The 27,988-nt window shown below is 39.5% G+C and overlaps 1 protein-coding gene across 1 annotated transcript; it reads right to left on the bottom strand.

Annotated features, from left to right (window-relative positions):
• Positions 1-11,855: 11,855 nt before the first annotated feature.
• Positions 11,856-21,871, bottom strand: LOC143211348 (putative cytochrome P450 6a14). Its single transcript, XM_076428890.1, has 5 exons — positions 20,821-21,871; positions 18,698-19,223; positions 16,244-16,465; positions 14,573-14,824; positions 11,856-12,825 (listed from the first exon to the last, which is right to left on the bottom strand). The coding sequence occupies exons 1-5, from the start codon at positions 21,154-21,156 to the stop codon at positions 12,659-12,661; spliced, it is 1,503 nt and encodes a 500-aa protein (XP_076285005.1). The 5' UTR covers positions 21,157-21,871; the 3' UTR covers positions 11,856-12,658.
• Positions 21,872-27,988: the final 6,117 nt, after the last annotated feature.

Genomic DNA, 27,988 nt, shown 5'->3' on the forward strand with positions numbered 1-27,988 from the left:
CTGTTCCGCATAAGAGACGAGGTACCAAATTGAATGCCTCAAAAGAAGTAAACAACAATAGAGCCATTTCTACAACTTGAATTTCTTTCTTTTTTCTATAACAAAGTATTTAAAACTCGAAGACACATAAATGGAATTACTGCTGAAAATGTCGAGTACTGCCAGAAGTTCCTCCAATTTTCAACATAAATAAATCTTTCAATTCATCGATAAAATAAAATATGCTTTACAGAAAACACGATAAAATGAACCTGAGATAATTAAGATCCGCACAAGCTATGTATTATAATTTTTTTGCGAATTTCACCTATAATATTTTTTTTGAATATGTAAATATTGCTTCTAAAAGAAATCTACAAACACACCATTGATTATTATATAGTCAGACATAAAAAAAAAGAATTAATCAAGTAAAAAAAATGTATACCTATGCAGGGAGCGAACCTAGCATAGGCCGGTCCGCAATCGAACGCCTAACGCACTGAGCCAACTGAATTGTTGGAAACGTGATTTATATTTCTAGATGTAATGATGATACTGTAGAAATATTAATTAAGTTGATTTCATTTTTTAATTACTTCTGTAGAATGCTCAAGGTTTATCAGAACCTGATAGACTTACAGAATAAATAGAACGTAACAATTTTAAGGTTAGCTTAGTTCTTCGCGGAAAAAACGTCGAAAAAATCGGTTTTTATATTTTTTTAACAACGGCGCACCAAACCGAAAAATCTGAAAAAATTCATGAACAATACTTATAACAATATACTGCTACTGTAAAAATATAAAAGTGGACACTCGACAACTTCCATGTAAAATCTGCATTTTTTCGATTTCTTTGAGGTTTTTGATTTTTTACAAGCAGGATTTCCATTTTAAAAATCCGAAACTAATTGCAAAGTATGTATTTGGGTTCTTGACATGTGTCAGATTTTTTTCAGAATTTCTAAACGTCATTAACTAGGGAAAATAGGCCAAAAACTGATTTTTCGATTTTACCCCATAACTACCCTCCCGATCGAGATACAGGGTTGAAATTTTGCACAGTATGTTTTTCTTGGTGCTCTATCGAATGGCACATCGTCGATAAAATTCGGTTCAAGGGCATTTTTGACTACCTTATCCGGCTATACCCTTTAAATATGTTATGCAGCAACACATTCTGAACAGCTTTTTCCTTTTCCAATATAGGGGGGTCGCTTTTAGTTTTCGAGATATTTGCAAAAAACTATCGCGAATACTGTATTGAATTTTTCGTATTCTTGCACGCTCCGCGGCAACGTAAGCCTGTCCCGGTGCGGCGTTTGTTTACATTTTGACGCTGTGGAGGTGAGAGAGAAAACAAGGTCTCACTCTGGTCATGTATATATAGGGTGAGCTTTCAATTTTGGAAGAATACTTCTGGATTTCCGTATGTGCGTAGTCGGGCCGGCCTTACGGCCGGCCCTCTCCGCCCCACCACCTAACCCTAACTAATTCTGATCTCATGATTTTTCCATTACTGGTTCAAGTTCTGTATGATGGCTATATAGAATGAAAAGATTATGCGATCAGAATTAGTTCGGGTTAGGTAGTGGGGGGCGGAGAGGGCCGGCCGTTGGGCCGGCCCGACCACGCATACGAAAATGTAGGAGTAGTCTTTCAAAACTGAAAGCTCACCCTATATATGTATGTATGGTCAGAGTGAGACCCTGTTTTTTCTCTCATCTCCGCAGCGTGTTTACAAGCAATATGTAAACAAACGCCGCGCCGGGACAAGCTTATGTTACCGCGGAGCGTGCAAGAATACGAACTAGAGCAGGGGTCGGCAACCTGCGGCTCGCGAGCCACATGCGGCTCTTTGGATGTAAAGCTGCGGCTCTTTAGTTCCATACGCAAATATTATTTATTTTATTTAAAAAAACATTTAAAAATCGTTCTGAATCGATTAACGAGGATTAGGCACCGATTCTATCTCTCAGCCACTTGTACTCGCTTTTCACCGCACCCCTCCCCCGTGACACGCGTCGTCACTGTCGTCAGTCCGTCGGAAGCCCTCGAATGACGCCGTCGTAGGATGTTTCTACGTAGGTTTTAATTCGCTTTCGACGCAAGACAATTTGGCGTCTTCACCAGTGCTTTGGCTGTGACGTACAGTTTGTTGTTTCAAGTAAAAGAGTTACAAGCGAATTATCTTCTCAAAGTTATGTATGTATCATACATATATGTATACGATATACATATATATTATCTAATTTGTTGTGAAAAACACTACTTATATATGAATAAATAGATATTTTTTTCTTATGAATAAATAGATTAGTTTTTTTTTATCAAAAAACTTTATTTATGCGAGTACTATTTATTGTTGGCAAGAAAAAATTTTGTGGCTCTTTAAAAACTTTGAAATTTCGTAAATTGTAATTTTTGACTCTTCCGACTCAAAAGGTTGCCGACCCCTGAACTAGAGGGTTATCGCTCGCTTCGCTCGCTCGCGGGTAGGACTGCTCTTGCGAGAGGGTTAGTGGTACGCATCCACTGTGGAAACTGGGCATGGACCCTACTAAAAAATGGAATCAAGAAACGCAAACGGAATTAAGAAACCTTTAAGGGAAAGGCCGGGTGGACGGAGCTAATTGCTGAACACCGACCAGAACCGAGGATGATGGACACATCCAAACAATCAGCCATACTTTCTAGGATGTGTCAAGCCCACCCAAGAAGGAAGATCTCGATGAACCCGATATCAAATCTCTCAGGAGACAGATTTCGGCGAAGTTGGTGAACCCTTCCTTCTCAACCCCAGCGCGAAGTAGACTCGGCAAGAGAAGACCGTATGGAATTGATATCTCGGCCCAGTCGTGATTTCGATAAAGTTGGATCGGATCCCAAGTAGCAGTAACTTCCTCCCAATGGTCAAACAATACGCGGTCCCTTGCATCTTGAACTCCCAATAGACTCACAGCACCGGCGGAGGGATTAGCCCTAGGGGAGGGTGTGGGCAGGTTTCTGGACTATCCGGAAACAGAGTAGGGACGGGCTTCAAAAACTTGACACATTCGACATGAAAATTATGGTGAAGTGGGGGGAGTCTGAAAGGGCAGGCGAGACACCCTGCAGGTCTGAAGGTGAGGGGGCCCGACGTTCACACCGAGCCTTAAAACAGCTCAAAAACTAACAAAACAAATTAGGTAGCATGGCCCGCTCATCAATGATGGCCGACCCGTCTAGTAAGTCGACGACTCTGAATATGGCCCGGGCCGAATGAAACAAGCGAGGGGCGGCCGACCCGCCCTTTCCCGGCAAACGCACTTACCGCTGCCGCTGCCGCCGCTGCCGCCGCTGCCGCCGCTGCCGCTGCTGCTGCTGCTGCTGCTGCTACTGCTGCTACTACTGCTACTACTGCTACTACTGCTACTACTGCTACTGCTGCTACTACTCCTACTGCTACTACTGCTACTACTGCTACTACTGCTACTACTGCTACTACTGCTACTACTGCTACTACTGCTACTACTGCTACTACTGCTACTACTAGTGGTACGCATGGCTAGTAGGGCCTGCAGCTATTAATGTTTTTTATTTCGTGTGTGACTCTCCACGAGCCACACAAAGAACTTCCCGATTCGTTAGTTGCAGTATATTATTATCATTATTAGGTGTACGTTTTAAGAAGATTATACGTTTTCAGGGAAACTCAATAGTTTTCTACTTATCAAAATGTTTGCTATATGGCGTCGCATTAAACGAACATCGTAGGCTCGTTGCTCGCTTGGTTCCTTGTTATAGCATACTAATGTTGCAAAATAAATTGTCTTAATTAGTTTTTCGCAAACGATACAACTCCTCATTATCCGGGTTTGCAGTATTGATATTGGATTTCTCCGATACTGTTAATTTAAATTGTCCCAAAATATATAAACTGCTCAATTTTGAAACTCTGCTCAGTGCTACATACAACATTTGTAAAATTCGTTTTTCTGATGTTTTAAAATTCAAACATACTTTTCTCGTATGTTTGTCCCTGACTTTTATGAATCGTAATCGCTTCAGCAGGAACCACTGGAAATTGACTACGTGTGATTTGATATGTTTCCTCACTCGACATATTTACATGATTCGAGATTTTTAGTATTGGTGTTAAATTTTGATGAATATTTGCATTTTTCATATAATCACGATAACGAGTTCTTACTTGCACTCCTACTCTGGCCAATTGAAAATCTAACCACAATATAGACGAAATTTTAGTATTTTCTTGAAAAGTAATAAATTTTAATATTCCGCATGTGTGTGTGCTCCATTAACCAATCCGTTTTCAACATCAATGTTATTAATAATCTAAATAAACTATCTATAAACTAATAAACTATCATATAGTTTATATTAATTTTCAATTTAATCTCAGTTAATAATTCGTTTTGAACTGATTGTTTTTTTAAAGATTGTAATATACATTTTTTTTTGTACTTTCATCGATATTCTTTGAAAATGTATTCTCGGGAGTAGAGATGATTAACTCACTCTTGCATTGGGATAATTTTCGATTATTGTAAGCTGAAACATTATCGTAAGGTACAAAAAAAAAAAAATTTTTTAATTTTTTTGTGTAATTACGTTTGTTTCTTCGGTGAAAACTTTCCGTTCTCTCGTATAAAGTGTATTGCTGAATGAACTTTTTTCGAAAAAAACTAAAAAAACTAAAAAACTACTGGACAAAAGTGGACCAAAATCTAATCAGCTCTAAGTTACAGCGGGGCACATCGATTGCATCATTCATCATTGTGATCGCGTTGTTACTTTTTCAGATACGTTAACGAAAAATTTGATAATATACAAACGGACATACATACACAGACACATCCACACACACATACGAACATTTTGCTGAAAATAGTCTAAAATGACTGCAAAGACCATGAAACGTGAAGATCTGCTAAAAAATCGATTTTCGATTTTCGGGGTAATTACAATAACTTCCCTATAAAATCGGGAAGTTAAAAATTCAATACACTATTAGCGGTAGTTTTTTGCAAATATCTCGAAAACTAAAAGCGACCCCCCTATATTGGAAAAGGAAGAAGTTGTTCAACATGTCAATATCTATAACATATTTAAATTTTATCAAAATCGGAGTGGGCAGTACTTTTCTGTATAATTACCATATTTTAAGCAACAAATCAACAAAGGTTACATAGATTTATTGGGTATATTATTATTATAATTTGTTAGTCTTTACCGTAACGTAGACTTCGATCGAGGAAGGGAACGAATGGACAAAACGCTTCGGTGGTTAGTGGTTATCGATGATGTCGGCGTCGGCGATCGATGAAGTTGATGATATTGGTGGTGAATAATCCGTATGGATCTGGTGTATACGCCTTCTAACTTTAACTTCACCGAACAAACTGGCTTTAAACTTTTGCGATGACGGCGACCGATGACTGGACGTGTCTTTAAGATTTTTAATGTAGACTGATTTTAACTCGAATATTGATAATTTACTGGCTGATATACTTCCGACAGCTATCTCATGTCAAACTGAACTGCTCCTGATGAGGAGTCGTCCCTTTTATAGTTTTGTCTATCCTTTGTTCTAAGCCAGATCTTCGTGGGAGTGGCTTGTTTTTTCTTCGTAATCGTTTTCTTATCAAATTTGTCGTCTGCCTCCTTAGTCGGATGGTTAAATCTTGCATCCTTCTCTCTCCTATCTGAATCCTCTGCTCTGCGCGTTCTTCCGGAGTGTTCTCACCAGTCTATCTTTCGTCTTTACTGCGGTCTTAGTCTTGTCGGTGTTTGGTTTCACATCTAACAATGTTTTTACAATTTTTGTGCTGAATAAGGTCTACGGATGTTTTGTTCCGTCACTCAAGTTGGAGTCAGATGGACGACGAAGTATTCGCCTATAGCCAGTGCAAATTTTGCACCAAGACGTGTATACAGGGTGTCCCAAAATTCGTGAAAATCCCGAAAGGGGGTGGTTCCTGAGACCATTCTAAGAGACATTTTCCTTTGCACCAATGTCAACTGCGGCTTTGTTTAGGAGTTATTAACGAAAAACACGGACCAATCAGAGCGCGTCCTGGCCCGCCGCGCCGCGTCACGCCGGCAAGCGAGTGTCGGTGGTACGCCGTGACATCGCAACGAACAAGAGTTTCTCGATAATGTGAATCCTCTCCGATTTCGATGAGCTTTGGATACGTTGTCCAGACCATGATTCTGAACAACATTTCTGTTTAGACTTTTTGGCGATCGGCTTTAGTTTACGAGATAATCGTAAAAAAAGAGAAGAAGCAGAAACTGATTGAATTAAAAACTCACGTATTCAGCCGTAAATCCATTTGCTGCTTCGAAATGTGTGTCATTGGGTCACTTGGTGACGAACTGCACAGATGTCTTCAGGTACACGGCAGTACCGAAAGCCAAGGGACGTACGGCCAGGTCGACGAACTGCACAGCCGGTGGTAGAAGGCCTAAGGGATGCGCGGTCAAGTCGACGATCCTGAATTTAACTTTCACTTTCGAATCGATAAATAATTCGTATGTTTATTTCACACAGATGCCTTGAAATTTTTCCACACTCACAATCACTGTTCACATTTGTCAACACATAGTTATGCACTAATAATAATTGCCATATCCCTTGTACTGCTGCACAAATCACATCAATCAGGTAATGCAATCACTAGACTGCGGATTTCATGCATTTGTAGCAAACATGAGTAGGTGCATTTTAATACAGTAGAGAGATTAAAATAATTTCAAAACACCATAGTATTATTTTCAACTTCTTAAAATGATCACAGTGAGAATCAAATATCTGTCTGGCTCCTGTCCCTTGTAATAGCGGCAGCCAACATTAATTTTGCATAAAGATCCGCAGTCTAGTGATTAGTTTAAATATCAATATCAAAAACACAGCTAATAGCAACCGTTAGTTTTGAATTGACAAGTCTTTGGAGATGTTCTCTCTACCGCGGCTCGAACGACACTGATTTTCCGCAAGATTTTTCTAAGGAATTTAGGAAGGGCATTTAGAGTGTCGAAATTCGAAATGCACGCTGTACCACGAGAACGACGGGACAGTTGGACGAAAAGCAGGATACGAGAAGGACCGCTTTAAGACTTATGGCAATCACATGTTTAGTTTTTCCTGTAGATTGGTACGCAGAGTCGATGGGTAACCGTTCGAAAACGTCGTCTGTCCTTCTTTTAGAAAGTTTCTTAAGGAAGGTATAGGACAATAGGGATGCTCTACGCTGACCTGACATTTTTACCACTTGCTGGGTAAAAGGACGGATGACGTTTTCGAACAGTTACCCATCGACTCTGCGCACCAACCTGCAGGAAAAACTAAACATGTGTTTGCCACAAAGCTTACAGCGGTCCTTCTCGCATTCTGTTTTTCGTCTAACCGTCCCGTCGTTCTCGTGGTACAGCGTGCATTTCGAATTTCGACACTCTAAATGCCCTTCCTAAATTCCTTAGAAAAATCTTGCGGAAAATCAGTGTCGTTCGAGCCGCGGTAGAGAGAACATCTCCAAAGACTTGTCAATTCAAAACTAACGGTTGCTATTAGCTGTGTTTTTGATATTGATATTTAAACTAATCACTAGACTGCGGATCTTTATGCAAAATTAATGTTGGCTGCCGCTATTACAAGGGACAGGAGCCAGACAGATATTTGATTCTCACTGTGATCATTTTAAGAAGTTGAAAATAATACTATGGTGTTTTGAAATTATTTTAATCTCTCTACTGTATTAAAATGCACCTACTCATGTTTGCTACAAATGCATGAAATCCGCAGTCTAGTGATTGCATTACCTGATTGATGTGATTTGTGCAGCAGTACAAGGGATATGGCAATTATTATTAGTGCATAACTATGTGTTGACAAATGTGAACAGTGATTGTGAGTGTGGAAAAATTTCAAGGCATCTGTGTGAAATAAACATACGAATTATTTATCGATTCGAAAGTGAAAGTTAAATTCAGGATCGTCGACTTGACCGCGCATCCCTTAGGCCTTCTACCACCGGCTGTGCAGTTCGTCGACCTGGCCGTACGTCCCTTGGCTTTCGGTACTGCCGTGTACCTGAAGACATCTGTGCAGTTCGTCACCAAGTGACCCAATGACACACATTTCGAAGCAGCAAATGGATTTACGGCTGAATACGTGAGTTTTTAATTCAATCAGTTTCTGCTTCTTCTCTTTTTTTACGATTATCTCGTAAACTAAAGCCGATCGCCAAAAAGTCTAAAGAGAAATGTTGTTCAGAATCATGGTCTGGACAACGTATCCAAAGCTCATCGAAATCGGAGAGGATTCACATTATCGAGAAACTCTTGTTCGTTGCGATGTCACGGCGTACCACCGACACTCGCTTGCCGGCGTGACGCGGCGCGGCGGGCCAGGACGCGCTCTGATTGGTCCGTGTTTTTCGTTAATAACTCCTAAACAAAGCCGCAGTTGACATTGGTGCAAAGGAAAATGTCTCTTAGAATGGTCTCAGGAACCACCCCTTTTCGGGATTTTCACGAATTTTGGGACACCCTGTATAATGTAAATAAGCTAATTTGTTAATAAAGTGTCGTTGCACTCGGGGGGGGGGGGAGTATGTGGGGATCGTGGACTCCCCCTCTCCTGTTTCGGTAGAGTGGGGGATAGGCGACGCGGTGAGCGCGCCGAGCCGCCCGCCATGATAGCTCTCTTCCGTTTGGACCACCGAGGCACGACGATCGTAGACGTCAAGCTGTGTAATTTATTCAGTGTACCTGACCATTAGAACCAATAACTAAAAATCCTTCTGAACCTCCGCGTGTAGGCGCGGTGTGTCTTACTCATTAGAGACAAAGAAACCTACAAGCTGTGGGCTCGGCGCTGCACTCGTCCAATCACGAGGCTCCGCGCCTGCGCACAAGGTCTTGAGAGCGAAACGCTCTCGTGAGCCATTGTGCTCGACCTGTTCGTTACAAGATCTCCTGCTTGTTACACGTAATCTTCTAAGCTCCCGCGAGATATTCTAAGAATTTCATTGTTCGCCACGTTGTGGTTTCTCGCGTGTAAACCGTAGTAATCCTTCGGGTTACAGTATCTGTGTGCTGGGTGGTGACGTCATCACGAATAAATCGAGGTGATCGGTGATAACCTGTGAACATTTATTTTCGTCCACGAAATCCCTCTCAGAGAGAGTTACAACGTGAGTGTGTAGGCTCACGAACAAATTTACTTACACTGGTGACCCTGAGTTATATGTATATCGGTACACCACGTGCGAAGAGACGGTGGATGTTCTAGTCACTCCACATTGGTGACCCCTTCACCCTCTCATTTCCACAAAGCGTGTGGGGATCGTGGATTCCCCCTCCCCTGTTTCGGTCGAGTGGGGGTTAGGCGACGCGGTGAGCGCGCCTAGCCGTCCGCCATGTTGGCTCTCTCTCGTTTGGACCGCCGAGGTACGACGACGTAGGCGTCAAGCTCATCGAGTTGTTATTTGTTCCTGGCCTTTCGAACCAACGGTGATATATCCTTCCGAACCTCCGCGAGTAGGCGCGGTGTGCCATTATTCATCAGTGGCCACAAAACCTACATTGGTGACCCCGACGTGATCACTAAACCTACATTGGTGACCCCGACGTGATCGGGTTGCATCGTGGTTCGAATTTCGACATTGTCGAACGGCGGCCATTAATCGACCACGAGGATTCCAGCCTCGTGTGTAAGGAGCGTAGTCGCACGTCTGTGCGTCTTCAGTCAGCAGTTCTTGCTTGGTAAAACACTCCGTGGGATTGTTCCTGCTGCAGCTGGTTCGTGGTTCCGGTTCAAAGTCTCTGTTGGAGAAATTTTGGCATCGTGGGATGCGTGAAGCCACCGACTCCGGCGCCTTTGGCTGATCAGCGACGTAAAATGGGGAGTCGCGTGCGCGGCGACATTGTCGACCAAATGCTGCTGTGCTTTGTTGAAGCCCGCAGCCTAAGTGAGAGATTTTCCACATGGGATGAGTTTCGTCCCACCGAGGAGCAGCATATTGCTGGGGTCAGGTGGCCACCCGTCATCATGGCCGCCGTCAGGCCGCCATAGTGTGTGTTTTCAGTGCGTAAAGTGCGTTTGTGGCGTGCGAACGATAATTGCGCGTTTTGCGTTATTCGCCGGTACGTTGTATCACGAGTTTCATTTCGGCATTCGCCAATTTTTTTGCGCCTGCGGTTCCTCGGGGCGCTACTTTGCGCGGGGTATCCCGACGTCCGCCAGATCGTTTCGCACGTGTCGCCATTTTATTAACGCATATTTAGTGTTGCGCGTTCTGTTTAGGCGTCCGCCACTTTTGGCCCGTGTTGCGGTGTCCGCCGTTTCAGGAATGTGCGCGCGTATTTTTTTTGGCTTCTGCCATGTTATTGTACGCAGTTTTTGCAGGGTCACGGACATTGTTTGTATAGCTTGCCCGTGTGTTCCCGTGTTTCTGTTTTCTGTGGCCGCGCGTTGCGCGGTAGTTATTAGTTTGCGATGTAAGCTATTTCAATGTGCGCGGTATATGGTAGTTAGTTATGTACGCTACATATTTTAATATCGCGCGCTGCATGACGTATATATGTACCGCTTTATACGGCTATGTGCATAGGCACAGCGTCAGAATTGGCGAGTACTGCGTCACCGTGTTTAGTAATTCCTTCTGTCGCAAGACCGAGCGTTTTGGGTCCGCGTTTGTAACCGCGCATTGTGATCGCGTTTTGCGTCCGCGCTTTCAGGGTTCGCGCATATATGGCCGTACGTCCCGTGTCCGCCTCATGTTTGGCGTCGCGGCAGAATTTTTCATCGACACGTTGTGTCAAGCGTTTTTGTATTGTTATAGCGCGTTGTGCGCATTGCGCACTTGTAGATTATGTATATATAGAGCAATTAGCTCTTACACATGTTGTACATTCTGTACATAGCATTTTTTTTGTTCCCGATCATCTGGGGGACGTGCTACCGGGTGCCCCTGGTCCTTCCGATCCTTCTGGCCGGAAGCGCGTTCCGATTCGGACTTACGCGAGAAAAAGGGTCACTTTTGCATCGGCAACGCGTGGGTAGGATGTCTATTCGCGTATTGTATGAATCGCTGCCCTTGTGGGTGTTTTGTAACACGCGTTGCATTTAAATATTAAATTGGAGTCAGATGAACGGCGGAGTATTCGCCCAGCTCTGGTGCAGAGCGTGTGCAAATTTTGCACTACGACGTTGTAAATGTTGTACATATATAGATTTGTTAATAAAGTGTCGTTGCACTCGGGGGGGGGGAGTATGTGGGGATCGTGGATTCCCCCTCCCCTGTTTCGGTCGAGTGGGGGTTAGGCGACGCGGTGAGCGCGCCTAGCCGTCCGCCATGTTGGCTCTCTCTCTCGTTTGGACCGCCGAGGTACGACGACGTAGGCGTCAAGCTCATCGAGTTGTTCTTTGTTCCTGGCCTTTCGAATCAACGGTGATATATCCTTCCGGACCTCCGCGAGTAGGCGCGGTGTGCCTTTATTCATCAGTGGCCACAAAACCTACAAGCGTGTGCTTGTGGTGCCACCTAGCGGCTCCACTCTGTAAACAACGCGCGACCGTCACTACACAGAACATGGCGGCGCTAACCTGTCAAAAACACTGGCGATCGCTCAACTTTAAACACTTATAACTACAACATTTTAACCATTGATCCTCCAGTATCGAAACTTGGATTTTTCGTATCTTCTCGTCCAAATTTACTGACTAGCATGAGAAAGAGGCAATAATTATTTACTGTTGAATACCTTGCGGTAGATGGTCACTCCTCGCGATGCAAATAAGGAGAAGTCTCCGATGAGGACATCTTTGGCCAGATCAAGATCATTGACCATTCAAACTGGCTCGTGTTTGTATTCATCGTACATTTCCCTTGTGCGTGTAATTTGTTCGGAAAAATGAAAATTTCCGTTATTTTTTTAACACGCCTCGTATTTACTTCCTTAAGGTAGTTTATTTCCAGAATATACAATAATACATATAATAGATACAGTAATAATAAGTATTATACATATAACATACTAGAATATAATATAACGTAGTCGGATACACTATAATAAACTAGAACTCAGTATAATATTCTAAAACATAAAATAAAAAACTAAAATATATTTGAATTATCTACTTAATAATATATTATGAAATGCTAGAAATAGTTTATTTCTGCCCACGTTGTTCTGGTTTTCTGCATTCGCATAATAATATATGGTCGGTCGTTAGCATTTGGCTTTGACATGTGTTGTGTAATGGTTTGTTCGTTCTATTAAGTTCTCCTGTGCTTAAAATTATTTTTACACTATTCTATGGAGAACTAAACTACTTATAATAGATCGACACAATTTCCACCGTCGAAAAGAATGCAAAACTTTGACGCAGAAAACATATACGATATCATTTCTTAGAAAAAACATGGACTCAGTATATTCTACTTCGGGGGTCCAGGTAGAGAGGTGACTTTGATAGATAAATGTTACTTTTTTCATTAACTGTTTCGTTACATTAGTGCTTTCTTCAAAATTTCTAAATCTTTGTTGTTCATTCATCTGTTTTCCTTCTGTCGCAAACTATTCCATGATTGCTCAAACTATTCTGTCGTTCCAATTTGTTGTTGCAGTTAACGAAGTACATATTACATTTTCATGTAAACGCAACATTATTCCGTTTTTGTCACGTTTAAGTATATTCCGCCTTTAGGTGATAGAAGTGAGGTGCCTTTTTCATATTCGCACGGAATCATAGTTTTTTCGCAGACGTCCACTTTGTGATTTCGAAGTATTTTAATCAGTCCAATTTTGACTTGCAATTCTCCGAAACGAGAAGCTGAAAATAAATGTTAAAATAATAGCAATTTGATTTCTAAATGACACTTTCGTGATAGTGAAACTAATAATGTACAACCGTTGGCAAAACATTTTCGATCGGACACTGAAGTATGAAATCATTGAAAAAATGTTCGTTTCATTGTTGTAAAATATTATTTCACGTTCTTGACATCAGCGGAACATTAAAGCAGGCTTAGCTTACAATTAGAATAAGTACAATAGACAAAATAAAAATTGTTAAGTAATATGATAATACGAGTGGGTGGCTACAAAATGATGACGGGCAATTGGAAAACAAGAAAAATGCACTATGAAGTAATAAAACCTTTGTGCATTTGTTACAAACTATGTAGAGTTCGTCTTAAATGCCTTATGCATCCTTTAAAATAATGGTACATTTGGAAACGTGAACGAAGCGACTCGATTGTTTTTCAAGAATTTGAAAGAAGTAGTTTACTAAATGATAAGAATTGCGAAAAAAAATAAATATTGATTTTATAAATTTGTTATCTTTCATTTAAATTTTTAAAATACATTTTGTAAACATGGGCCGAAGTTATTGGCAGCAAATCGTGAAAAAATGCCATTTTTTCAATGCGATTATCAAGTTTCGATGACATTTTAAAAATGTATATAATTTATACGAGTCTATAGAACGCATTATTTTTAATTTTTCTTCCGACGAAATTCCGAAAAATTGCATTTTTTCAAAATTTTCATTGTACGCCATCTACTAGATCAGGCATGTCGAACTCTTTTACCACCAAGGACCTCATTAAATATTATAAATTAATTCGAGGGCCGCAATAGAAAACAGCAGACTCGAAGTAAAAAGGGAAAACATTTTTTTTGTTAACATTGCTGTTACACATATAAAATAACATACGTACAAAAGTTGTTTTTTTAAGTGTATTTGAATAAAACTATTTCATTTTTCTTTCGAAGAAACTTGGCAATGTTTTTCTGTGATCAAATTTTCAAAATTTGGTTGAATTTGTTGAACTGTAATTATTTTGGAAATTGATTGTACAGGTTGGTCTGTTCAATCTTGAGCTTTCCGCAGTTTTATTATTTTTTAACGTTGAAAATAGTGGTTCGCATATATAGTATGTGCTACCACTGCTACCGAACATAGCTGAAATACGCCTAATAGTACATAACATATTGAGAAATCGGTCGACAGATAAATAATTGTAAATAGAAATGTGGAATCAGAACATCCATATGTATTTTTGTTTCAATACGGAATCACATTGCATTTCGATTAATTCCAGTTTTGCAGGTTTTGCACTCCAAACTCACCCTTCTGCAAGTCAACAATTAATTTACATTTGATCTGATTTTTTTAGAAAAACTTACTTAAAAATACTTAAATATTTGTAAAAAATACAATTCGATTTGCTAAAGGGTAAAATTAGTTTGCAGAAGGGTGAAATTGATTTGCAAACGGGTGAAATTGATTTACAGAGAGGTGAAATTGACTTGCAAAAGGGTGAATTTGGAGTGTAAAACCTATAAATTGGCATCAACAATTTCAAAGTTTTTGGTCGGGCCGTAGACTATTCGTCGACGGGCATGCGGCCCTCGGGACCTTTATAAAAAGGTTTTTCTAATTTTAAATTTGTGCCATCAATTATGTGACTGACTGTACACATGTACATGGATGAATTTAACTCTCTTTTTAACAGTGGAGGTATAAAAGGAACGGGTTTTCAGAAATATGGTTGCAATATGCGTGTACATACCAACGCAACTTCTTGGACCATGGCCAAAAGGTAGGTAGTGCATAGGATTGCGGGTTGCTACCTGTTCTTCGCTAAACCTTTCAGGGTCGAATTTCTCAGGATCTGGGTAAATTTCAGGATCCCGGTGTATCGCAAAAAAAGGAATCCATACGTCGACCCGTTTTGGTATTGTAAATTTCAAAGTATCAAAAGTGTATGGACTTTCTGTTCTCCGCTGAAGTAATGCCCCAGCAGGGTATTTCCTTAATGTTTCTAAAAAATCACAAAAATGTCGGTGAATGTTGCGTTTAGACAAGGAAGCTCGGATGACCAAAGTCAAGGTCAACATTCTGAACAACGTTTCTTTACACAGCTATACCCGTCGCTCGGACTTGGTTTCCGAGATAATTGCAAAAAGCTTTCGTTTTTAGGTTACAAGTACACTTTATTCTCGCACAAGCTGTCACTGAACAGTTATTATCCCTTTACATTTCGGAGCTACTTTAATTCGAAAATTAAACATTTCTTCCGAGACTTGGAATAATTCCATTCTATATTAATTTTTGTCTTTGTATGAATATAAAATTAATATAACACCTCATACAGTACTTAAATGTTTAGTAGTTGATTAGATACCAATGTATTTAATAATTTAGACAATATTTTGAATAAGGGTACAGCAGTTTTTAAGCATACAGCTGCGCATGTAGCTATTTTCATAAAGCTGCAACAGCTACATGCTGCCGAATAACGCAAATTACACCTCGTAAACGTAAAATAGGACTTTTGAGGGCGATCGCGGCCTAGATTGATCTTTTATCTAGCGCTTGTGAGTACTGAAAACCCCATCTTTGCATTATCGAGAAATGAGAAAGCACATTCTGCACCCTTGCAATCCTGGAAATGAGTCGATCCCCTTAATTATATTCAGACAAATACTAGTGGGTTAACAATTTCTTCGAACTGAAGAAGTACGATCTTATCAATGTTTCTGGAGTCTCTGCTACCCATTTAGCCACTGTTTAACATCCTCCTTCTTAAAAGGGACCTTATACATATTTTTATTTGATTACTAAAGTTTTTTACATATTGCTGGCATTAGCATTATCCTATACAGGGTGTCCCAAAATTCGTGAAAATCCCGAAAGAGGGTGGTTCCTGAGACCATTCTAAGAGACATTTTCCTTTGCACCAAAGTCAACTGCGGCTTTGTTTAGGAGTTATTAACGAAAAACACGGACCAATCAGAGCGCGCCCTGGGCCGTTAGAAGAATATAAAAAGACCATTATATTATTTTCAACCAGTCAAACATATTAACCCCTTGCCCTACAATATCGTGTCAGACCCGTGATGAAGATCCTGAACACACAGAGTCTAATAAATATGTATGTTACTAATTTCCTTTAAACCGAGATGAAATTTTATTTTGGTTTCGTTAATGTATAATTATTGGAGAAAATGTAGATATAATAGATATAAATAGATATAATATAAATACAATAGATATCAATTTTTTCCTTTTTTAAGAAATTACGAACTACGGAGAAAATTCTAATCACTGAAACCATAAAATAAATCGTGGGGTAAGGGGTTATGAATGAAAATGAATTTTTACTTCACTCCAGCCTGTTGCAATTTAGGTAGAACAGTTTCATTTTGCATAAAGATCCGCTGTCTACCGATGTGTTTACCTTTGAATACTTTGTCCAAGTATTTCAGCTCTTTTAGAGAGTCAACCGTGAAAGTATCGCCGTACTTAATGTGATACGCCTTGATTTCTTCATGCACTTTGTCTTGTATCTCGTGATTCTGAGCTAGTTCATACAGAGTCCAGGTGATATTGCTAGAAGATGTTTCAAATCCGGCCGCGAAGAAACCGGCAGCTAGTGCAACAAGCAATGTATCCGTTAATTCTGAAAACGACAATTCGATATTATTGATCCGTTATAAATAAAGTTAGCCGAAAATAAGATTCTATTACACTATACTTTCATAGAACTGTCACATCTAAATATAGTAATATTGTATAATTTACGTGTTTTTGTCATTAATATGTAAAGTGTTTCTCTGTATCTAAGTAGTTAAAAAACTTTTTAAAAACCACGCTTATATTAAATTGCACTAAAAAGGAGAAAATAATTTTTTTACACATTAGCGACAATAAATAAAAGCGTGGAGCGCTAAACTATATTGACGCAATCTTCGTGGAAACGAAGATTGTTCCAGAGAACTATCCACCAATAATTTTTTTAGACATTAGCGACAATAAATAAAAGCGTGGAGCGCCCACGAAGATTGCGTCAATATAGTTTAGCGCTCCACGCTTTTATTTATTGTCGCTAATGTGTAAAAAAATTATTTTCTCCCTTTTTGGTGCAATTTAATATAAGCGTGATTTTTAAAAAGTTTTTTTATATATTTTTTTATTTTCTACTTTTTAGTCTTTACATATCTTGTAATCGATTTTAATTACCACTTCAACCAATAAATTCAACCATCTTTTGTAAAAGCAAAAATATTGTATCATGGCGGCTGCAAATCGAAGTTTCCATTCTGTAGGATCAATCGTTCAGGAGCTATTGCAGTGTTTTTGACAGGTAAGGGCGCCGTCATATTGGTTTGTAGTGACGACCGCGAGTCGCTTATCGAGCAGAACCGCCGGTCCTTGTCGCCCTCCACACCGACGTGATCCTAACCAACTCAGTAAGTAAACTGAGGTCCTACGATGCGAAGTGGGCCAATGGAGTGGGGATGAGTCGGAGTGGGAACACGTAGTGGAGTAGGTAAGCGCTGGCGCGCGGAGTGGGGATCGCTGTCCGCGATGACGTACTACCGAGCGACGCGCGGGGAGGTGTAATGGTTAAATTTTTAATAGTTTATATCTCCTAAACGCATAGTTTTTTTTTAAATTTGTTTTTTAATATTGCATTGTCACCCAGTTCTGAGCTATGTTTAAAGTTTCAAGTCTCTAGCTCATTGGGAAGTGGTTTAAAATTCGATTTCAAGATTTGACGCATACAACAACAACATCGACAACGACAACAACAACTCGGCAAGCTAATATAAGCGTGGTAAAAAAGAAAACAATTGTAACTATCATGGAACGTCGAGAAAATTGGTTTCATCTTTTCACACCAAGGCACTTCAGAGAAAAAAATTGGGGATCGTGCTGAATGACAATATGCTTATTGCTAAATTAATTTCGTAGATGCCACCTTTAAATTTCTATATGAAATCTGGAGTTTTGCGACTTTTTTTCGTGTTTTTGAAGTTCATTTTAGAAATTTCCTAATATGTATTATATATATATCCTAATATAATATTTATATTTATCCTAAATTCCTAATAATAGAATTTTTAACTGTGATTCAATGGGGAAAATGGGTCATCTCTGACGCGACTCCGTCTAGCAACAAAAGATTAACGCCATACTACGTCCCCTGTTGTCCACTGGAATTTTTATTTCGAAAACTTTTCTACTACTATCATGCTTTCGGAGTTATTGTAGGTGGCAATAGTTAGTGCCTCACCCTGTATGTATTTACTCTGCGATACTCTGTATTTTGTAATGATGTGGATATTCAAGCAACAACACAAAGCGACGCTTGTGTTTGATTCAGCGAACCATTCTTTCAGATTTATAATTTTTTGGTATGTTCCCAGATGACACAATGGCATCTTTAAGACATCTTACGAGACGTCCAGTTTAGGTCGTAAGCCTAAAATGTACGTAAAATGGCCGCCTTTTTTAAACGTGTGCCTCACGCCATATACAGAAAACGTAACGTAATTTTAAATTTACGTTTTATGCAGATATTTTTGTGCAAACTAATTGATGTATTCAAACGAATAACTCATTCAATCAAAATGAAGAATCAGGATGGCAGTGAGCAAATTCACTCTATATGGATTCTAGATTAATAAATAACGATCGCGGCGTGAATGAAGTTAAAATTACGACCGTGATCGCGATTCTACGATCACTGTGATATATCACGGATTTTGTACGCCATCACTAGTTACGATCCACCTTCCATTATCAGACCCATCGCCCGCTGCACTCGTTGCATCTCAAACAACGGTACACTACTGTATGTTGTAGATTAGTCTTGTGAATATAGTGCTATAAACAATAATTAACTTACCGACGCCTTCTATCTGTTCTGGATGGTTTTCAAGTTCCATGAGCATGTTAATGAAATCCGGTCTATAGATCCCGTGCTCCCTCCTGTACTTGATCGCGCTCTTGACAATTTTCGTAAAGAAACGAGTCAGCCTCTTCTCAGGCACCACATATCCAAGTAAATCGTACAGTTTTGGACATAACAGACTCGTTTTTAATCGTAGAACGTTTTCAATGGTTGGTTCAAACATAGACCTGCCCATTCGACGAAACTCGGATTCCTTTTCGCCCAGAGAGTTCATATTAATTCCGAAAGCGCAAGTACCAACCACATCTGTAGTATATTGCGCGGACAATTCGCTAACTTTGACTGGTTCACCTTTTCCAACTACGTTATTTAAATATTCTTCCAAGTTCTTTGAACATTCCACTATAAGTGCGAATATCTCTCTCAACTTTCCTGCTGTAAAAATCGGAGTTATTTTCGGTCTTATCGGACGCCATCTTTGTGTTTCCAATCGGAATAATTGTTGCGACAAGGGTTCAGTCTGTGAACATTTTTAGAAATAGTTTTCACATCTGATTTATTTAAAGTATTCGTAATTTCCACGCAAAGAAGTATCGCTTTTTGTATGATAGAAAAAATTCAAATACAGAGTCTTATTTTTTAGTACATAGAGAAATAATAAAATATCGCCGCGGTGAAATTATGGCACACGTATGAAGACTTTGTGGCACAGGGTTTTATAGGTCTGTCTATTTAACCCGTTGCCGTATTATTTTCTTTACAGTTACAGCAATTAAAACGTCTTTATCACTAGAAATGTCGTAGAAGAGAAAACAAAATTGATGTTTTTTGTATGGCTACATTTATTTTAATGCTTAAATATTGAGTAAAAACGAATCAAATTTTATTTCATTTAAAAAGAAAGGTGTATCATTCGTATTTATTAGGCTTTGTTTAAAATCATCATGACGATCGTGAGACGCGTTAAAACACGGCTAGGGGTTAAGGAAAGGGGAAAGAGTGTTATGCTTTATTACGGGGTTAAAGATATCACATTTTGTGACAAAAAATTAAATGGTGGAAATTGCCTTGAAATCATAGGTAATCAAATAAACAAATTCGCAACAACAATGGTTGGGAAAAGTTTTATGTTTCTGAAAAATAACGCCATCATACATACTGCAAATTGTGTAAAAGGCTACTTTGATCAAGAAAACAATATATTTCGTAGCGGCCAGTCAGATCTCCCGATCTGAAGATAATAAAAAATTGTGTAATAAAAATTATGTGATAGAATTGGGCCACAATAACGCTCTGCGTTTATTGAAAATGGTAAACAGTTTAATAATATTGCACAATTTAACACGTAAGTCTTCATGTACAGAAAATATTTAAGAAATAGCATGCCCATGAGACCGCCTCATGCAATAAATGAAACTTGTTTGATTTTACGTATTTTTAATGAAATTTTACCAACATATTTGTGACACTTTTTTTTATTAAAACGTGTAACACCTTCTTGCGTCCATAGAATATTTACTGTATACAGGGTGTCCCAAAATTCCTGAACATTTCCGAAATGGGAGGTTCCTCAGACCATTCGAAGAGACATTTTCCTTTGCAAAAATGTTATCCGCGGCTTTGTTTAGGAGTTGTTAACGAAAAACACGGACCAATCAGAGCGCGACCTAGACGCGAGTTGCCACAGTCGGCCAATCGACAGTTGGCGCGCCGGGCCGACTGTGGCAACTCGCGTCTAGGTCGCGTTCTGATTGGTCCGTGTTTTTCGTTAATAACTCCTAAACAAAGCCGCGGATAACATTTTAGCAAAGGAAAATATCGCTTCCAATGGTCTGAGGAACCTCCCATTTCCGGGATGTTCAGGAATTTTGGGACACCCTGTATATACAGAGTGAGTCACGTAAGACAAGCCACCTGAAAAATTTCTACATATTTTGAGATAGGAAGAAATATATTTTAGACAAACGTTGTTTAGTTTCGAGGAGCCCATTATAAAAAGAAATTTCTGATTAAAAACTTAGAACTTAATAAGAAAAGATCAAATAGAATGTTCAGAGAAATCTTCAATTGTATAATCGAATAAAACTTCATATACACTTTACTGGTTTTATACATACCCGATTGTGAGCCGTATATGGACGTTCTTGGAAGTAAGAAAAGTCCCTGATCAAGACATTCTTTATAAGATCTGGATCATTTATAACGAGAATAGGTGATGTTCCTTGGAACAATCCAACTACAGGTTCATGTTTGTATTTCTTATAAATGTCCACTATTGCGTCCGCTGCATTTATTCTGGCAAAGGATAGATCGAAGAGATTGCCGAAAATTGGGTGAGGTTTTGGTCCGACTACGCCACGTTTTCTCCAGAAATCATAATGGGAGATCCGGTAATAATACAAGGCGATAAGTAAAGCAACCACGCCGCAGAAAAGTTCCAAGTAACTCTCCATTGGCTCCGCTATCGAGCAGATAGCAGACAAATATTAGTTACTCCAAACTCCTGAAAAATTGATTTTATTAGAACGGCCAATAGCTGATGTCGAATTGGTCTATAAAAGATCGCTCCTGGAGTTTCTAACATTAAAGACTGTTCGTAACTAATTATATCCAATTTCACCTGAATATTTTCTGAACAAATACATAAAGATCCGCAATGTATTATATTTATCTCTATGCTTTTATATGGAACAATATGTAGACTAGTAGGGTAACTGTACCAGTGAATAAACGGGCACCAGTAAATGAACGCTTTTGTATATTTCAACAAATTTTAAGCCGCATGGCATACTAGCGATAATGACTCTTGTTCATGAAGTGACAACAATGGTAGAATGTGAAAAAGGAAAGGTATGGAAATGGCCAGAGATTCCAGATACGGTTTGGTACAAGAGACAGGATGTTTTAACAAAGATAACGGAGCCAAAGAAAATTAATTCTAGGGGATTTTTTGTGATCAAAGAGTTAAATAAATAGGAGAATATTGTTTAGTAATTTTGTTCATTCATTGGACCATCATTGTTCAATTACTAGAATGTAGTGTTCATTGACTGGTATTTTATTAATTGCAATTCATTTGAACGAGGAGACTGAATTTCGAATTACGTAATAATTGAATACAATCTAATTGAATTACTTTGTAATTATAATTTGTGCAGTAATTCAATTGAAATTCAACACAATTCTGGCCTTGGATGATTAATTGTCAAATCAAGGTTCTCACCGTAAACTCAACTATACCGAGTGGTCTACACAATTGTTTCAGGATATTTACAAACAAATGTCAAGGGAGAAAGATGAACGATTCAAAGGGTACTACATTTATAGGGCTATGTTTGGTGATTATTATACAGCGGATTTTATGCATTTAAATAATTTAAAAACACTTACATTATCTCTCTCTTCGACCTGTTAAACATATTAAGAAAGAAAATCAATTTCTATTTCACTCCAGTTGGTTGCAAATCAGGTAGAAAATTTTTAATTTGCATGAAGATGCGCTGTCTAGTAAATATATAAAAGTAAGAATCGCTAGAATTCGATAACTTTGAAATATGTTGTACAGATCAATGACAAAAACAACTCATTTCTTTCTGCACGTAGTTCTCATTAGGACTGTAAGTGCTCTGTAATTCTGGTAATTCAAATGTATAAATAATAATGTCTTGTAGTACGTAAAAATACTTACTTGATTATTACCAATTGCACTTCATAACAGAAAACAGGTGATTCTTTATGTTTCACTAAAACTACGTGACAATCAGGCAGAAATCCTCTAATTTTACCCAAAACTTCTTGGCTTACAGTTGCGCGACAACTATGCGCCATCAGTGCAGCTCGTTTTATATAGTCGTGACCAAACTGCAGAGTTTATTCATTTGTGAAAAAAAGTACGTGAAACAACAAACTGTAGACAGATAAGTGGAATTAATGGTAATAATGTTCGAGTAATTTAAAAGGGGCCGTTCCTGAGGAGTCCCGAAGCGACATTTTCATTGGCATCAATGTCGGCCTTGGCTTTGTTAATGAGTTATATTACACACGGCTGCACTGTGTATTGTTACGTTCGGCTCTGGAAGACCACACTCTTCTAACTCATCAGTTGCACCAGGCATTAATGGCTCAATGCCCTCTTCATCCCAACTTCAACCAATGAAGAATCTCATGATTCGTCCAATTCATTCCACAGCTAGATTAGAAAATCACCATGCGACCACGGCTCAGGTTTCTTTAGGGTTCCGTGGCCCTGTGACTTTAAACTATAAAGAAAATACATAAGTCTGTACCAGTAACTCAACTTTTGTTCGTCAAATATCTGAGCCCGTGTACCCGGATCCCGGAACCTCTTCTCATCTGTAAAGCCGCGGCACAACAGTACCTCCGTAACCAGAAATATGTGTCTTTTTCTTCTGAAATCTGGTAGAGTTTGGCGAGAAAATGCCGAAAATACAAGTTTCAATCCTAAGAGATCAGTGATTCAAATGTTACAACTGTCAAACTTGATCAATTTTCAAGTTATTGACAGGTAATAGTGCCCCCACGTTGGTATGTAGTGACCAGTGAGGTCTTTTGCAATAGGAGCAAAAAATCTTTTTCAAATTTCGTTGGTCGCACCTCCCTAATAACTGATGAAATAATGATATTTACAAAATTTCAGCTCGATCGGACAATAGGATTCCGTGCCGCAACGTGCTTGAAAATTTTTTATTTTTACAACTTGGTTTTCTGAATTATAGTACAATACACCGTAAATATGTATGCATAATATATATAGTTGAATTTGTCTTTCCATGCTCTATAAATCCATGCGAATAAAATACAAGGGCACCGTAAAGAAGAAATTCGCAACTTTAAAATTTCTTGTGAGGTAGAGTACGTGCTAATAACAATAGCAATATCACTTGTGTTGTTGCACAAATCAAAATAATCACATTAATGTGATCACTACACTGCGAATTTCGTGTATTTGTAGCTAAAATGAGAAGGTGCAGTTTAAAATATTATAGTAGAAACACCAATGTATTATTTTCAACTTGTTACACTGATTACAGAGAGAGTAAAAATCAAGTAGCTGACTGGTTCCGATGCCTTGCGATAGCAACAGCCAACTTTTATTTTGCATAAAAATCCGCAGTTTAGTGATTAGTTTATATGTGGCTATTAAAAACACACATATTAGCAACCTGGAACTTTGAATTGACAAGTGTTTAGAGATGTTCTCGCATTATGCATGTCAAAAATGCAAGTTGGAACACGCTTACGAAAACAACGTGGCGGTCAGACGGAAAATGGGACACTAGAGAGACTTATTAAATATAGAGAAGTAAAGTGTTGAAAGTCGAGTAGTCATGTTTAGTTACAACAACACATTTCAATTCATTTCCCGGAATAATATCCGGAATAATTATTTTGGTAATTGTTTAGAAAGAGGGTCTCATCTCAGATTTTGATGAAATTTAAATATGTTATAGATTTCTACATTTTGAACAACTTTTTCCTATACATGTTACCGCCGCTCGATTTTAGTTTTCGAGATATTCGCAAAAAACTATCGCTTATACAGTATTGAATTTTTCGTATTGCTGCACGCTCCGCACCAACGCAACGTAAGCCTGTCCCGGCACGGCCTTTGTTTACATTTTGCTTCTAAACATTCTGTGGAAATGAGAAAGAAAACACAGTGTCATTCTAGTCATACATATATAGGGTGCTTCTGGATTTTCGTATGCGTGGTCAGGCCGGCCTGACGGCCGGCCCTCTCCGCCCCCCGCCACCTAAACCTAACTAATTCTGATCTCATGATTTTTCCAATACTAGTTCAAATTCTGTATGACGGCTATATAGAATGAAAAGATTATGCGATCAGAATTAGTTAGGGTTAGGTGGCGGGGGGCCTGACCACGCATACGGAAATGTAGGAGTAGTCTTCCAAAATTGAAAGCTCACCCTATATCAACGCGCGCGGCAGCGCGCGAACCAAGTTCCCCTCCCGCTCCCTCTAAGCTGCCGAGTAGTATATCTCGAACCAGAGTTAAGCGCTTTTTAGGAATATTGGCACCTCCACTGCCGCTCTCCCCGGTAACCGAGGTCAACCAAAATTTGTATGTGAGCTAGATATAATATCAACTAACTCTCATGTAAGAAGCAACTTTCTACCTAGCCTGGAACCTGAGATATAAATACGCCAAAAACGCACTATTCTTGGAATATACATATGTATATAGGAGGATGATGAAGAGGAGGATCATGTTAATTCTAACCCACTTCCAGAGAAGCTAGAAACTTGTAAATTTGGAATCAGGTGTCTTTCATATCAAACCCAACAAGAAAAATCGAATATCCCGAAAAAAAATTTTCTTTCGAAAAACCCGAAAAATTTTTTTTTCATTAAATCAAAAGACCACATAGGTCATGTGGTTGGGCATACCCTATATGATTTGGCTTGAAGCCTTTCGAAAATTTCGTTATTTTTGCGATAGGACGCACCGTTCCCGAGATACAGCCATTTTTTAATTTTCAATTTTTTTTTCGGAAAATCAAAAGATCACCTGTCATGTGGTTGGGCATACCGTATATGCTTCGCGTAAGGTTTGTCGAAAATTTCGTTATTTTTGCGGTAGGACGCACCGTTACCGAGATACAGCCATTTTTTAATTTTCAATTTTTCTTTTCGAAAAATCAGAAAACCACATACGTCATGTGGTTGGACATACCCTATATGCTGTTGGTTAGAGCCTTTTGAAAATTTCGTTATTATTGCGATAGGACGCACCGTTCCCGAGATACAGCCACGTGCGTGTTTTAAGTGAGATGCATCATGCTATTTTCTGCAAATTAACTTCCGTCTATGAATCCTCCGAACATCTGGCCATTTCTTACAAAAATAACATGATATCCAAACCAAAATACTTCGTGTAAAGGTTGACCAAGTGCCCCGGCCCATCCACTTCAGTGATATGAAGGATGGACCAAGTTCTTCTCGCCTATCAAAGTTGTGATATGATGGATGGATCAAGTTCCTCTTGCCTATAAGGGCTGTGATATCGGGAAGGACCAATGCCCAGAGGCAGGTAAGTACAACAATCATTGGCCTCTGGGAATTGGTCCTTCCCGATATCACAGCCCTTATAGGCAAGAGGAGCTTGATCCATCCATCATATCACAACTTTGATAGGCGAGAGGATCTTGGTCCATCCATCATATCACTACTTTGATAGGCGAGAGGAACTTGGTCCATCCTTCATATCACTGAAGTGGATGGGCCGGGGAACTTGGTCAACCTTTACACAAAGTGTTTTGGTTTGGATATGTATGGCCAGAGTGAGACCCTGTTTTCTCTCTCATTTCCGCAGCGTGTTTAGAAGCAAAATGTAAACAAACGCCGCGCCGGGACAGGCTTACGTTGCTGCAGAGCGTGCAGGAATACCAAAAATTCAATACAGTATTAGCGATAGTTTTTTGCGAATATCTCAAAAACTAAAATCGAGCAGCGATAACATGTATAGGAAAAAGTTGTTCAGAATGATGACCTTGACAACATATTTCAAGATGATGAAAATCTGAGATGAGACCCTCTTTCTAAACAATTACCATTATTTTTTTTCTATTGCATTTTGAAGCTGACTAAAAACTAATTAATTTTGTCCCGAACCTTTTTTTATCTGGCTACCGACAGTACCTGAAAAATCGTGGCGACAGTTAAGTGGGACACCTAATATTGTGTCATGAACTTATTAAAATTATCCAAGGAAGAAATAAAGTTTTATTTGACACCAGTACCTTATAACTCATCAAAGAGTATCACATAAATCAATCGGCCGTAACTGTGTTGCCAAGGTCACCGTTCAGAACTATATTTCTCTTCAAACTTTTTATTGGTCAGCTTTAATTTACGAGTTTTTCACAAAACATTTTACTTGTAAATGCATGGATGTCCTTGATAGCGGATACCAATTGGGGAAATATGAAGGGTAATTATTTACATAGAGCCACTCCGGTTTTGATGAAATTTTAATATTTTATACAGCTTGTAACCGTACTATTGTTATCCCTTTATGCTATAACCGGACCTATCAGGATTGAAGGGTTAACGAGCAACAGGGTGAAAGACCAAGTATAAAATTGCGAAAAACCGAAAGGCACTGCTGGAGAATCACAGGAGCGGCGAACGATCTCGAATTGAAAAGAATCACGGGTGAGCGTAGACAATCCGATCAGCGTCGGGTTGGTTACGTCAAACACCGGGTTGGTTACGAGACCCGATGTTAATTTGACGGAAGGTTCGTGCCTCCAGGCACTGGATAGCGGAAAGGTTGAGACAAATATGAATAATTGCGGAGAAACGATATCTGGTAAAATTGAGATATATTCTGTCAATTCTGTGTGGATGAGAACAGTATCACTACTGTTACGTAATTTACAAGTGTATAAATACGCAAGGTTAGCTTGTGTACATGACACGACAACACTACGATCGAGCGAGACGCGACGACCACGGACCGTAAACAAAGGATTCCCCGCTAGGAACGCGCGTAAGAAATTCGTCTGGTTCACGCGATGGAGGTTCTCATTTGCCCGGAATGAATTCTTGACGATCGACGCCTGCTTAGCACGCGTCGATTTAATTTCTATAGCAATCTTTTCCTTTTTATTGAATACAATATATCAGGTTAAATTACTCTGGGCAAAAGTAGTCGATACCGATCGGTGCTGCCAGGATACCACGGGAACGGCGATCGGTCTCTACTTGCCCCGGAATTCACCTCATTGTATGTCGCGGTACAGGAGACTGGCAGGGCACAGGTTCGTGGCCGTGGCGACTCCTCACCGCCCAAACAACTACGTGCTCTTAGCAGGACACACAGGAATAAACCTCGTTCGGAATCAGGCTAGTAACACTCAGGCAAACGATCGGTCTTGCCGGATAATTCCGGGAAGGGCAATCGGCTCCTGCACACTAGGCGATAACACAACGTGGTGGGAAAAATTACGGATATCTAGGCAGGGCACGCTTGCGTGGCCATGGCGATATGTGAATTTTTCCTGCTGTCCGTTCTGTGCAAAAAACTCACTGCGTATCTCGTTGGATCACGATATATGCAGTGACTCAAATTAGGAATACTTGATTACTACTATTAGAAATTATTATAGATTGGAACAATGACGCGTGCTGCCGCTTTTCGGCGAATGAGATATCGATAGTTGCGCGTACCGATGTGAGAGAACGTTTCTTTACGAGAAACCGACTTTCGCTATACTTCGTACGCGCGGCTTGAACTGCCCGTC

Source organism: Lasioglossum baleicum, chromosome 8 (genome assembly GCF_051020765.1).
Source record: "Lasioglossum baleicum chromosome 8, iyLasBale1, whole genome shotgun sequence".
Classification (NCBI taxonomy): Eukaryota; Metazoa; Arthropoda; class Insecta; order Hymenoptera; family Halictidae; genus Lasioglossum; species Lasioglossum baleicum.

Coding starts and splice junctions, on each gene's coding strand:
- LOC143211348 (XM_076428890.1), bottom strand. CDS start 21,156: ATGGAGAGTTACTTGGAACTTTTCTGCGGCGTGGTTGCTTTACTTATC. Junction 14,825..16,243: donor CTTGGACAAAGTATTCAAAG/GTAAACACATCG, acceptor GTGATTTTTTAG/AAACATTAAGGAAATACCCT. Junction 12,826..14,572: donor TGGTCCAAGAAGTTGCGTTG/GTATGTACACGC, acceptor ATTTATTTTCAG/CTTCTCGTTTCGGAGAATTG.